We start from the raw sequence: 13836 nt of genomic DNA, 5'->3' as shown, positions 1-13836 counted from the left end.
AGAGAGGGAGGAGAGGGAGAGAGAGGGATGAGAGGGAGAGAGAGGGAGGAGAGGGAGAGAGAGGGAGGAGAGGGAGATGGAGAGAATTAATATACCAGCTACAAGTACGTGTATATATTCATTGTATTATTTGTAAATGCAGTTCATGTAGAGTGGGTCTATAAAAACTATAATATTTTAAGAGATACACTAATCAAAAACATAGAATGGATTTACTGTACTGATAAGGTGGGGCCACTAAATAAAAGATAATCCTATAAAAATATGGCCACCTGTCCCAACTTAAACACAAAATTAACACGAGTAGTAATTGGAAGAATTAGTGCTATATATAATCAAGATTCAATACTTCAGTCTAGTATTGCAAATCATAGTGTAAAAAGAAGGCCAAAGCTCTCCAACTACCACTCTTCTTTCTCTAAGAACAATAACCTTATCAAATATCACACGTTGCATACAGCACATGTACATTGACTATAAACTGCTGATTAAACTGACACTGTATCATAAGACTATAGCCAGGAGTAGTGGGAGTATACAAACACTTTTAACAAACACATCATCATCATTATATGTACCTGCTTGTTAAGATAAGCTAACTCGTCATAGCTTTTAAGAACAGACCATCTAAACCCACCCGTCATACAGACCACTATACTGTAATACTGGAAGAGAGAGGGAGAGTGATAAAGATATATACAGAGAGAGTACACTTACTGGTGTACCATTGTAGACCTCATAGCCGCTAACTTGCAATAAAGATATGGTGGGTGTGGGGAAGAGCGGCCATTCCACTCTCGTAGATCCTGAAGCACTAGAAGAAGCAGACATGTTGTTCCCTGGCCTCGGATCTCCTATTATTTCATAGTCTCGTCCTACTTGACCGCCTGCCCCTCCCTCCCAATGAAAAGGCTTCCTTGAAGAAACAAACTCCATTTTCTCAGTCAATCTTTTGTAAATCTCTGACTTTGCACATTCCAGTGATTCCACAAATGACCAGCCACGCCTATTATGAGCTGGGGCCAGCTTTAGTTAGCTTTAAAATGATTTGCAAATAAAAGTACCAGCAGCATCTATTTGCTAATAAAATGCATGTACATGTACTTGCTGACAGTGATTTATAATAAAGTTTCTGTGCTTTTCCCTGCATGATAGAACAGGTAAGGAAATTAGCAAAAATTGGGTTTAATTGGTCTAAAAATTAGCAAAATCAGGGTTGTTGTATAAGAACATAATATAGTGCATACATGTGCATGTTTTGGCTCAATATAACGCTAGATGAATCCTAGTCTACTGGTATCATTTATTAAGCTCCTTGTAGCAATGGTTGCAGACTCGTTGTGGCTTCTTTGATGCTGGGAGCATGACGGACTGTGAGGTACACTTTTGACAGAATATTTGACCACAGTGGCGGCAGTGATGCTAGAGGAAATGGAAAAGGTTTATATAATACTGGAATAACTGTGTGGATACCTTTCTAACGCTAACTGAGAATTTAACTTGACACGCATGACAACTCACAACATCCTCATCTTTCTCCCACTGTCTCTGCTTCTGGCGCCTTTGAACAATCTAGAAAATAACAAAAAATAAATAACTTTGACCTACTCCTTTCTTTAGCTCATAATACCTGCATTTTTTCATTCTCTCTTCCCAGCTGCTGGAGAGCAGAGTGTAGTTCCCTCTCTCGGTGCTGAAGGTCCGATATTTGAGTACTGGATCTAGTTCTCACTTCCTCTTCTGATACTAACCTGCCACCAATTAATGAAGGATTGTCTCTCTTTATAAACTCACTTTTCTAACAAGGACCTGTTCTTGTCTTCAAGAGAATTGTTAAGCTGTGTTAATTCTGTAAAACAAAAATTTATAATATTTATCCGATCATTAAACGTGTACATGTAATTGTAATAGAACCATTAATCACTAATACCATTAATAGTCTATTACCATTGATCCTTTTGTGTTGTATGGAGTTATTCTCATCAAGGTCTCTCACTCTTTGTTTCATGGTTTCCATTTCAAACCGGAGGGTGCCAAGGTTACCACTGAGGGTCTTCACCTCACGCTCGTGCTGCGTCTTCAGTTCACTGTTCTCTTTATCAAGTACTTCAATACGGGAATGGGCAGAACCCTATCAATACAGCAACAGTTAACAATACACATGTACGTGTATATGTACCAGGTCGGCTTTAAAATCGGCTGTCTCTTTCTCTAATTTTGCTTTTAGATTCTCATAATTTGATTTCAACTGAGACAATTCAAAATTAACCTACAAATAAACAAACAAACAAACAAACAAACAAACAAACAAGGTCGCTCACACACAAAAGTCTCTCCATTTTCACATAACTATATCTTCCATTATTCTAATACCTGGGCCGTCTCACTCTTTGCCTGTTCCAGCTGGACTTGTAGTGAGTTTATTTCAGTCTCCATTGACGTCTTTTCGTTGAGCCTATCCTTACCCAGCTGCTCTAGCTCCAGTCTGCCAGACTCAATGGCTGAATCTCTTTCACTGATTGTTCTCGTCAGTTCTTGGATTGTCTTCTCAGATTGGTCAAGTTGAGAGTTGAGATGTTTAAAGTCTGTTCTGGCTCCTTCCAATTCATTTTCTAGTGCTTTCTCTTTATCCTCGTGATGCTATCCATCAAAAATGAATAATAATAATAATAATATAATTAATGTATTTAAACTTGCTTTAACTGTATCTCTCAATTCTTTGAGCTGTTCTTCATATTTTTGAGTCTTTGACTCCAACTCATTCAAGAGTTGCTACACAAAATACGTTAAATTAATATTAATTATTATCTAATGGCTAGCAGCTGCTTACAGCCAGTTCAGTTTCAAGTTCTTCAACTTTCTCTTTCTTCGACTTTAGCTCAGCTTCAACCGAGTTAGCATATTCAGACTAGAAACAAGAGAGAGGGAGGGAGAGAGAGAGAGGGAGAGAGAGAGGGAGAGAGAGAGGGAGAGAGAGAGGGAGAGAGAGAGGGAGAGAGAGAGGGAGAAAGAGAGAGAGAGAGAGAGGGAGAGAGGGAGGGAGAAAGAGGGAGTATAAAGATATAGACAATATCATTACTTTTTGTTGAAAATAGGTATTGAGTGAAGCCACTTCTTCTTTTAGTGAAGTTACAGATGATTCATAATCCTAATTGACAAACTTGTATAAAATTAATACTAAGCATCTATCACTGTACCTCTATTTGAGTGTCTTTTTGTGCCATCAGACCTTGGAGCTCGTTTATCTTTTTGAAAGAATGGAACTTATCAAATTGAGGGAGTGACTTACTTCTGAATGTAGCTTGGTTTCATTGTCAACTTTTATTTCCAACTGTTTCAAGGTTTGAGAATGCTCGTTACCTTGTGCCTGCAGTATAAAGAATAAATCAACTAACCTACAACCAAGCCAGCCCAGTTAGCTCAGTCGGTAGAGCATCAGGCTTTTAACCTGAGGGTCACGGGTTCGAGTCCCTTACTGGGCGCTTAACTTTTTTTTCTTTTTTTTTCATCAGTGCTTACTTCAATTTTCTGTTTTTTGACTTCCAGTTCTTTTTTTGTGGCCTCCAGTTCATCCTGGACTGTCTTTGCACTCTTCTGAAGCTCTTCATGATCAGATTTCTTCCTTTCCAGTTTTGCTTCAGCCTCCAGAAGTTGGTTTGTTGCTGTAGCCTCTTGTAAACTCAATTTATCTTCAAGTTCTTTATATGAAGCCTAGCCTTGCACTAATATATTGATTATGATTCTCATTGAATACTTGTAACTGTAACAGTTCCGACTCTAAGGATTTGCCATTATTCTCCAGCTGCTTCTGTTGCTCTTCATGTCTTGAAATGGCAGCCTCTAGCTCCTGTACTTTCAACTGATGCTCTTTCAGAGACTGCAGGGGAGAGAGAGAGAGAGAAAGAAAGAGAGAGGGAGAGAGGAAAAAAGAAAGAGGATTATGATGTGCAGATATTTAAATAAAAATCCATACAGTTTGACTTGTGTCAAGATTCCGTTCACATTTCTCCAGTGATACTCTTAACTTATCTCTCTCATCTTGAACTGAAGTCAACTCAGACTCCTAATGACACAAAATAATAATAACAATAATAATAATAATAATAATAACAACAACAACTCACTTTATTGTTTAGTTGCGCCTTCAGAGTCTCTTCTTCTTTTCGATATTTTGTCCTCTCACTGTCTAAATCAGTTCTCCACGAAGCATCACTTGAAACCAACTGATCCCGAGCCTTTAATTACCACAAGAGGTGAAAGAGAGGGAGAGAAGTCAAAATTATAAAAGAAAAAGTAAACGAACAATTAAAATGACAAACAAAATCAAAATGGCTGACTCCAAGCCCCATGCAGTGTACATGCAATACTTCAGTACCTCCTCGAGTGATTTTTGTAGCGACGTAAGTTCTTCTTTTTGTGTTGCTGTGTTCTGCTGAAGAAGACCTAATTCACTCTCTAGACGTAGTTTTTCCTCGCGACTTGAGTCCTCAAGACTTTGTAAAGCTGACGTCTACAGACAAATTGATAGACATACAGAATAAGAAATAAAGTTCACTTTTTGCTGAAGCTGCGAGGATATTTCCGTTAGCTGCTTTTGAGCTTGATCTTGTAAAGTTTGCAGCTGCTTCTTTAAAGTGGCTTCATCTTCAGATGCAGTCTTTTTAAACTATAATTAATTGATTAATTAATTAGTGTCATTACGTTGATAAGTAATAGCTCTTACTTCACTGAATTTATTTTTGACTTCTTCAAGATCTGAAGTCAGGCTTTCAGTCTTGGCCTTCTCTCTTGTCAAAAGTTCTTGAGATTTCGTTTGTTCCTGAGTTGTGACTCTCTGAAGCTCAGTCAGTGCTGATTCCTAAAGCAAAGTGTTGGATCAATGATTGCTCATTGGAATATCTGGCAATTGTGACTAACTTTAGTTTTGAGTTCTGTAGATAGCAGATCCACTTTCCCTTGACTTGAAGCTAGAGCAACTTCTTTCTTCTGCAGCTGAGACTCAAGCTCCTTCAACTGACGTCTGCCGTCCTCAAGCTCTTCTAATACCTAAAGCAAAATTAAGTGATACATGTACATGTACTTATGCTGTTTAGAAAGTTTAAACTGATTCCAATCAAATCTTTTTACTAATTTTTAAGTTGCTCCAAAATCGGGTCAAAGTACCTGTACTAAAGTACAGGGGGTTTGGCCAAATTTTGCCAAAAATGAAAAGTAGAGAATTTTCCATTTTTATAATTGTTTCTGATAACATATACATGTTCTATGTATACCTGACATTACCTGTGTTTTTGATTTGTTAATTTCTTCAAGTTTCAAGTGAAGATCGGATTCTTTATCTGATGCTGCTTTCAGAACTGATTCCAACTTGACCTCAATTGATTTCTAACAAACAAACAAACCATAATAATAATAATAATAAATTATGATGATAATAATCATTGGTACCTTTTCTTGTTCCAATTGACTAATGGCTGTGCTCACTCCTTCTCCTTCCTCAATCTAAAATTAATAAATAAATAAATAAATAAACATTTCACTTAATGAACGAAACCTTTCCAATCAGTTCTGTCCTTTCAGTCTGCAATAATGACACTCTCTTGGTCTCCTCTTCATTTTTATGCTTCAACTCATTAATCTCAATGACACTATAAGGACAACATATTTAGCATGCACATGCACATGTACATGCACATGTATTAGAAAATGTAATAAAAATGAAGTCAGTTCATTTTATGCAATGGACCGGAGGGTCTGCCAGTATATCTCATTAAAGTTTGTGTGTGAAGTGTTGTACTTTGATTGGAGTCGCTCCTCAAGTGAAGTGATCTGTCGTTTTAAGTCTCTCGCTTCTTTCTGAGCAACTGTAAGGTCTTGCTCCTTTGAGCTGCAGCTGCTCTGAGAGGCTTCCAGCTCTTTCTGTAAAGCAACCAATGACACCTCCCTATCTGATACATCCGACTGAGACTGAAATAAAGGAATACAATGCATAAAATAATGATAAAATAATTGCATACTTTTCTAAGCTGTTCTTGTAGTGTTAAGATTAGACTCTCCTTTTCCTTAATCTGTTGGTTTGATTGCTCCAACGACGACTGCAGAGTAGCAATGGCTGCCTGGAGACTATTAATGATGAATAAGTAACCACACTCTGCCCGCCATTATATAGTACCTGTCCAGCTGCTGCTGTTTAGGTAAAGTATTGAGCTGTTCCTGTGCTTGCTTTAAATCTTCCTCTAGTCTATAAATAGAACAACATTACGTAATCTCTATTCTATAAATACTTCTCACCTGGTCACTCTCTCTTGGCGTGGAGCTCCTGCCAGTTCAAGCTCCAGTTCCCTAATCTTCATTTCACAACTAAAAAACACAATAATAATAATAATAATAATAATAAATTTATCCCATTACCTTTCAAGTTTTTGTGTGGTTGGCATTTGAGATAACTGATTCATAACATCCTGGTGTCTCAATTCAAGGCTGCACAACAAAACAATAATAACAATATTACTATTATTATTATTATTATCGTTATGATGCTAACTTTCTTAGTTCTTCAATAACTTTCTTTCCTTCATCTTTGCTTTCCTTTAGTTCTGTCTCTAACTCACTCACTCTCTCTCTTCTTGGAGCCATTTTGAGATCAGACTGTAACTGACTCAACTGCTCATCACGACTATAGTACAATGACAGTACAGAACATACAGTGGGTATTAGTGACAGTACAGAACATACAGTGGGTATTAGTGACAGTACAGAACATACAGTGGGTATTAGTGACAGTACAGAACATACAGTGGGTATTAGTGACAGTACAGAACATACAGTGGGTAATACAAGTAAAGGTAGACACACACATGTACCTCTGTAGGCTCATCTTCTTCTCATTCAGTTCAGATTCTAACCTTTCCACATCTTTCTTATACCTGAAACAGTTGTCAGTACAAGTACATGATAATCATATGTCACATGCAACACTTCAATATGTACTGTACATGTACATGTACCTCTGGAGGGTCTCTGGGCTAATGTACTGACTAAGCTTCTCTTGCAATGACTCCAGCTGGTTAGTGAGTGACTCCTTTTCATTTTTAACTCTCTCTAATTCGCTAGTTAATGAACTCAGCTGTAGCTCTAACCTAAAGGAGTGTAGACAGTAGGCATGATCCTCTCTCTCTCACTTTGTCATGTCTTGAACCTGAGGAGCAGTTTGAATATGGTCTGTCATTTTCTTCAAATCTTCCTCCAGTCTACATTTGAAGATATTAGCACACAAACGTTAATCCTTATATTTGCCTTTCTTTGTCATTTTTCAATTTATTTATTTCTTCATTCAATTTATGAACTGTTAGTTCATGTTCAGATGAGTTCTGTTCCATTACAATGTGAAGTGATGATAACTGACTCTGCATTGCTTTCACATCATCAGCTTCCGGTCTGGAGAGAGAGAGAGGGAGGGGGGAGGGAGGAAGAGGGTAAGAATGATAACAAGAAGTTGACAGTACAGTATACCTTTGCTGGAGCTGGACTGCTAGTCTTTCATTCCTAACTTCTTGCTCACCAGACTTCTCCTAAAACAAGTTCATCAATGTCCTCATGTTATATTGAGGCTATTCTGGTAGTATCAATGTTACCTGTAGCTTTATCATTTCTTGTTGAAGTGACTGTATTTTAGACTGAGCCTCATCCAGTTTACTCTGCAAGTTAGCATTGGTCATAGCCTACAGAGTACAGCAGCAATAGATACTAAGAGAAGTCACAGTAACATACAATGGTGCCTGCTTTCTGTGACACCTTCTCCATGTTACTGCTAAGGGTCTCTGACTCTTTCAATAAATGAGTGTTCTGGCTTGATAGACGAGCAATTTCAACAGACACTATTATAATACACCAATAATGTACAGTTATAATATACTGATAGTATACTAATAATATACAAACGCTATCACTTACTAGTGGCACGACTTTCCTCCGACTGTTCAAACATTTGCTTCATAACCACAAGCTCCTGTTAGTGAGAAAGAGGGAGAGAGGGGGGCGGGGTGTATGTTAATAATATAAAGATAATAAGTGATTAGCCATACTTCTCTAATTTGGTCATCACTTTTATGAACGATATCTTCCAAGCGACTAACTTGAGATCTCAAGGAACCAGTAACAGACCTCTCCTCCTACAAGTAACATCATAATTAGTGTAGCCCCGCCCCTCTACAATGTACATTAATTAATACGATCATTTCTTGGGCCATTGTCCGGTAAGTGTCCAATTCTCCATCAGATCCTTCGCTAGGCAACTCTGGAATATACTGAGTACCAGTTTGAGCTCTTTTAGGAAACTGATCTCTAAAAGTTAGAACAACAAGTCAATAATAACAATCAACAACAACAACAATCAACAACAGTCAACAAATACTTTTTAACAGGTGGTGTGCTGGCACTTGCTCCATCTAGTGTAGCTTCAAACTTCTTCTCTTCCTCTTTTGTCTTCTTGTTGTTCTCTGAATGAGCAGCGTCCCAGTGAACCTGGAGGGCCTCGGCTGACCTTAGGCCCTCCATACAAATGGGACAGATGAAACCCTCAGAATCAGCTGGCAGAGGAGGATCACTGGGTGAAGGAGCCTAATAAAAGGTAGGAATAGTTCCAGGAGCATTGCATCTCCCTAACCTTCTGTTCCTCCTTCTTTCTCCTTCGGTTTAAATTTCTTAGCATTGCTGCCATTTTCACTCTCAGCCACACCCTAAAAAATACACATGCCCCCGCCCATTATAGTATACGGAGAATTAGCGGACTAGTATACTGAATATTAAATACACGTACACGCCTACTTAGAGGGGTGTGGTTATAGCTCCACTGCCCCACCCACTTATTTTAATTTTAAAATGTGTCATTTCAAAAAAAAATTCAAATTTAAAATACAATTCTACTTAAATTAAAATTAAATTTTAAACCATAGGCTCATTGTATACTGTTATCCACCCCATTACATGTAATAACAGAGAACATGCAATCAATCCTTACCATCCAGGGCCGGTCCAGGGACAGGAGCAGGAGCTTAGCTAAGGGAGGGGGTGGGAGAGAAGGGTGGAACATGTGGATTAGGTAATGTACAGAATATACATTATTGACTCTCACTCTACCTCACACTCAACCAACTTTAGGCTTGATCCTGACTCCAGATCCAGATCCAGAACAGTCAGGCCTACTAAAGTGGGGGGTGGGAGAGAGGGGTGGAACATGTGGGTTATATTGTACATGCACAATTATACATTATTAACTCTCACTCTACCTCACACTCAACCAACTTTAGGCTTGATCCTGAGTCCAGATCCAGAGAACATCGTCCTGTAAAGATAAAAACAGAAAACTGTTTAAACAATAGAATAAGTAAAGATCAATGGGACAGTGCTTTATTACATGTACTGGGGTGGATAACAGTATACAATGAGCCCTTTATTATTAGCACTGTAATCAAGGTACTAGCATGCAATAGATACATTGTTACCATACACTGAAGGCTTGAATTTGATGCTGCCGAAGACTTGCTAGCTTGACCAATCTTAAAAAATAGAATACATGTTAGATAAGGATGTACATGATAGTGTATGGATATTATTAACCAATAGAGATTTGTCCTTGATCCGTTGATTACAAGTAACCTAAAAACAAAAGACATACATTTAACTGTCATTATTAACAAATAAAATAATAATAATAGTATAAAAGAATAACCCCATGCATGAAATAATAATAAATAACATGAGAATGTGTGAAAGAATAAAGTGAGAATGTTACCAAAATGCCAGTGGAAAGGCAAAGAGCAAAACCACTCGTTTTTCCCCATTACATGTATTTCTCACTCTTGCTTTGCTCATTGTCTTTACCAACTGACACTTAGATAAACTATTCCCTCCATTATTCATCACACACTCATATACAGGAACACTGTGTGTGTGTGTGTGTATTAACTTATCTCATTAATTGTCCTGTACTCCAGACTACAAGTCATGGCTCCTCCCTACATAAAAAAAGTTACAAGCTTGTACATACACAGGACACAGTAACCTCTCAGTCTCTCTCTCCAACAGTTAGTACTGCACACTCCAGCAAACCTACTGAGAGAAAGAAAGAGTCATAGAAAGAGAGAGGGCAAAACCTGAGGAGAGAGACAATGGCTGCCTCGTGCTTCTTCTCTCTCTCTCTGTGATCCCGCCTGACGTCAAAATGTTACTAGCAACTAGACATGGATTGGGCAATCATCACGTGACAAAAGGTGACCTCTAAGGCTATGAATATTAATAACTTGATAACTATTAATAACTTAATGAGTGTTGATTATTGCTGTCTGTCTGTCTGTCTGCACACATGCATGCATAATTAATGAGGAACTACCTGAACTGCCACACCTACTAACCACGTGTAACCTTAAACTGCCTCCCCCTTTGTGAAATTGAGAGATGGAAAGTCAGCAGGAGAAGGCTTCTCTGTTTAACTTTCTCTCCGTGTCTCTACTGATATTAATCTGTTCTATATCTCTTGCCTGGAGTTGGTCTGATTGTGGCAGTGATGGAATCAGTGTCACCTCGGTCTCCATGGAAGACTGTCCAAATAGTTCTCGCATTTGTTGGGCTAAAAAGAACCAAAATGAGTCTCTATATGTCGTCTTTACACCTCTGCTCAACTACACCAACCTTACGATCACTGTTAATGCCACTACAGGGTTTAATACAGAGAATTTCCCTCTCCTTAATGGTGGGTTGATATGCTCTGCAGGTGCTCCTTGTCCAATGGTGGCTGGTGCTACTGAAAAGGCTCGTCTGAGTTTCTTATTAAATGATAGCTTGCCGACTGACTTCAACGTTAGAACAAGGTGGTGGTTTCATGACGAGAATAGCACAATAAGAGGATGCTTCCAAGTTACCTTCATGATCCTCAAGTATCATTGATTAGGAGTCAGTACCTATAGGAGCCCATGGACATACATGATTTGATGCATACACTCATAACTTGAGGTTTTGTGTTCTTTCACTTGTTTGTTTCTAGTTAAACTAATTTGAATAGTTTTATTTGCGATAGCTCGAGGAATTGTGGCAGTATTGATACTACAGTGTAGAAACTTGCATTGCTAGTTTAAGGTACTGCTTAATTATGCATTGATTAAGGATAATCTGAAGTGGGTGGGGCTAGAGGAGGGGTTTCAGTAATTAAATATGGCTGTTGATCCTACTTTGCTTCAAATGCAACTGAAGAGAAATAATGAAGATATGAGGGACATGCTTCAGAGCCTGGACTCCTGGGAAGAAGAAATCAAGAAAAGAGATGAGTTACTTAAGAAGCAGAAACCAATTTTAAAGAAGGTTGATCATTGTTCTAAATAATCATAAATTATTGTTTTAATTTAATATAAATTATATAATTATTAATTTTTGTCCCTGGGCAATATCTGTGATTTAAAGGTTGAATTTTAAATATTTAATTGTCTTGTAACTAGTTCTTATTGACAGACATTGCCTCCAATTCGCGGGAAATCAAGTGGCGATGCACCACATAAGAAGAAGCCTGAACCAGCTGCCAAGAAAAAGGAGAAGATAAAATCGTTTGATTATGATGCATGGAGTAAATTTGATGTAGTGAGTGGAACATTGTCATTCATAAATTATTGTTTAAGTATTGACACAATAATCACTAATATTTATGTGTCTGTCTTAAAATTTTGGAAACTTTTTAGTCATTTGGTACTTGACTCTTGCAGATTTTATTTTCAAAATTAATGAGATTTGCTAAAATTTTGTTGTTATTAGGATGAAGCTTGTGAAGACAGTGACAGCAGGAGCAGCGAAGGAGAAGAAGAAAATGAAGAGAATGAAGAGAATTCACGAAGAGAGACTGCTGTACTAGAAAAGGAGCGAGTATGTAGAACATTATTATCATCATCATCATCATTATTATTATTATTATTATTATTATTATTATTATTAGGGTAACCAGTTATTTAAGGATGGTAAATATGAGGCGGCCATTGAGCGATATACAGCTGCTATCAATCTTGATCCTTTATCAGCAGTACTCCCTGCAAACAGAGCAATGGCTTTACTGAAACTGGACAGGTGAGATACACATAAAGTAGCAAAAAGGATTATGTTTTGTAGAAATTTTGAGCCGATTTGGTCAAGATTTTGATTTTATACGAATGTTTCAAGTTGCTCCAAAATTGGGTTAAAGTCCCTGTACTATAGTACAGGGGCTTTGGTTAAATTTTGTCAAAAATGAAAAGGAGAGAATTCTCCATTTTAATAATGTTTTCTGATGCATATATGTACTTATGTTGTGTAGAAAGTTTGAGGCGATTCCAATCAAAATTGGATTTTTCTCAAATTTTTAAAAGTTGCTTCTGCTACTAGGTATGCTGCTGCTGAGAAGGATTGCGATGTGTCGATATCTTTGGATGATAAGTATGTTAAGGCTTGGATGAGACGGGCAGCTGCTAAAACTAAACTGAAGAAATACGAATCAGCTACTGAAGGTAAAGGATTAGCACTGTCTCTCTCTCTATGTCATTCTGTATCGTTTAGATATTAAAATGGTGTTACAGCTGGAGCCTACTAATAAACATGCCAAAGCTGAACTGGAGAGATTAGAGAAGGCTAGTATACATGTACATGTTACAATACTCTTATATAATTATAAATAATATTTTATTGCATCTCCACCTACTTGTAAGTGTAGCTTCAATCACATTATTTTATTTAAATATCTTTAATGAAATGTGTTCTTATTATTTCTTAGCTCAAAGGTACAAGTGATGACAGGAAGTATGTTCATCCTGTTAAAAGACCGCCACATTTAAGATCAAAAGTAATCTCCTCTTTCCCCTCTCTCTCCATCCTTCATCAACCTTCATCAATCAACAGGAGCCATTGGTTAGAATACACATTGAAGACATTAGCACCACAGCTGTCACTTCAGAGCCTGTTAGTGATGCAGCAGCTCATGAAGAGGAAGAAGAAAGAAGAGTTGAAGAGACTAATACAATAGAACTGACAGAGAGCATGTTATATGAAGCTCCTACTAGTTCTATTCAGTTCCAGTGCCAATGGAAGACGTTAAGAAGATCTGATCCCTCAAAATTAGCTCAATATTTCAAGGTTATATACCACTAGTGTCGTAATACCTACACCTAGAACTCTGTGATTGGACTCCATCATGATTTTAAGTCATTTTGAGTTGCTTTATGATCTCTTTATTAGGCTATACTGCCCTCGCAGTATCCAGTGGTACTGAAACAATCACTGGAAAATGAGACATTCTCTGACATCATAGATATACTAGACAAAGAATATATTCAGTAAGAGCCTGTGCTGTACAGTATCTGGTATAGCTAATGCTTGGTGTATAAATGCTTTACCTCATCATGCTCCTTTAGTTTGAGGAACATACTGTAATCTGTATGTACATGTACTATTGCAGGATCTTGTTGTTAACATTATTGTTTCTTCTTACTGGAGCTGTTTAGTGTCTTGTATTCCTGTAGGAGGAGTATTTCTTGCTTTGATGAGTTAGAATGGATGAGAAAAGTTGAGAGATTCTCTGTTGCAATTCTCTTCCTCAGCAGCAAAGATAAACTAAGTAATACTGATATTTTATTTTTTATTTATTTATTTTTTATTGAAGAACTCAAGAATATTTTTGATGGACTCTCAAATCTCTGTGATAGAAAAAAAGTTTCTGAACTGGCATCGCATTACACCTTATCACTTTAAATTATCTGATACAGTAAATGATCATAATAAATTATGTAATTTTAAAACTCTCAAAAGAAAATTCAATGAAAATGTACCCAC

The 13836-nt window shown here is 37.4% G+C and overlaps 3 protein-coding genes and 1 non-coding gene across 7 annotated transcripts in view; 2 read left to right on the top strand and 2 right to left on the bottom strand.

Moving 5' to 3' along the window:
• The window catches only part of LOC109581917 (uncharacterized), an 8108-nt gene extending 7134 nt beyond the window's left edge, over nt 1-974 (bottom strand). Inside the window, exons 1-2 of one of the 2 annotated variants that reach the window (XM_019996413.1) lie at nt 718-974; nt 579-665 (exon numbers count right to left, since the gene is read on the bottom strand). In XM_019996413.1, the coding sequence (XP_019851972.1) occupies nt 579-665; nt 718-936 (306 nt within the window). In that variant the 5' untranslated portion in view covers nt 937-974. The remainder of the gene's footprint in view (nt 1-578; nt 666-717) is intronic. The other variant, XM_019996412.1, reaches the window with a different exon arrangement.
• Nucleotides 975-1129: 155 nt separating this feature from the next.
• Nucleotides 1130-8757, bottom strand: LOC105312757 (early endosome antigen 1-like). The gene is made up of 41 exons (XM_019996414.1): nt 8663-8757; nt 8411-8616; nt 8217-8340; nt 8082-8168; nt 7951-8005; nt 7768-7874; nt 7632-7718; nt 7510-7568; nt 7294-7434; nt 7179-7247; nt 7005-7136; nt 6861-6923; nt 6542-6673; nt 6409-6477; nt 6289-6357; nt 6170-6238; nt 6015-6120; nt 5795-5964; nt 5552-5645; nt 5446-5499; nt 5281-5382; nt 4918-5046; nt 4724-4858; nt 4556-4666; nt 4376-4510; nt 4125-4235; nt 3974-4063; nt 3755-3877; nt 3520-3711; nt 3290-3367; nt 3198-3245; nt 3080-3148; nt 2831-2908; nt 2698-2772; nt 2374-2640; nt 2180-2269; nt 1948-2131; nt 1795-1849; nt 1631-1751; nt 1474-1572; nt 1130-1422 (listed from the first exon to the last, which is right to left on the bottom strand). Exons 1-41 carry the CDS (start codon nt 8714-8716, stop codon nt 1300-1302), a joined length of 4362 nt encoding a protein of 1453 aa, XP_019851973.1. The 5' UTR covers nt 8717-8757; the 3' UTR covers nt 1130-1299.
• Trnak-uuu (transfer RNA lysine (anticodon UUU)) lies at nt 3410-3482 on the top strand. The gene has a single exon. It is a non-coding gene; the product is annotated as a tRNA-Lys (tRNA).
• A 2376-nt stretch (nt 8758-11133) lies between the features above and the next one.
• On the top strand, nt 11134-13831 carry LOC100640921 (RNA polymerase II-associated protein 3-like). Of its 3 annotated transcripts, none has more exons than XM_011405625.2 (11): nt 11134-11352; nt 11500-11625; nt 11797-11904; nt 11975-12102; nt 12397-12518; nt 12568-12638; nt 12782-12850; nt 12907-13140; nt 13243-13340; nt 13527-13621; nt 13667-13831. In XM_011405625.2, the coding sequence occupies exons 1-11, from the start codon at nt 11206-11208 to the stop codon at nt 13753-13755; spliced, it is 1287 nt and encodes a 428-aa protein (XP_011403927.2). In that variant the 5' UTR covers nt 11134-11205; the 3' UTR covers nt 13756-13831. The 3 variants fall into 3 exon arrangements, with proteins under 3 accessions (XP_011403927.2, XP_019851969.1, XP_019851970.1); XM_019996410.1 differs by having other exon boundaries at nt 13509-13621; XM_019996411.1 differs by lacking the exon at nt 13667-13831 and having other exon boundaries at nt 13501-13606.
• Nucleotides 13832-13836: the final 5 nt, after the last annotated feature.

Source organism: Amphimedon queenslandica, unplaced genomic scaffold, assembly GCF_000090795.2.
Source record: "Amphimedon queenslandica unplaced genomic scaffold, v1.1 AMPQUscaffold_13411, whole genome shotgun sequence".
Taxonomy (NCBI): Eukaryota; Metazoa; Porifera; class Demospongiae; order Haplosclerida; family Niphatidae; genus Amphimedon; species Amphimedon queenslandica.
This window is presented reverse-complemented; position numbering and strand designations above follow the sequence as displayed.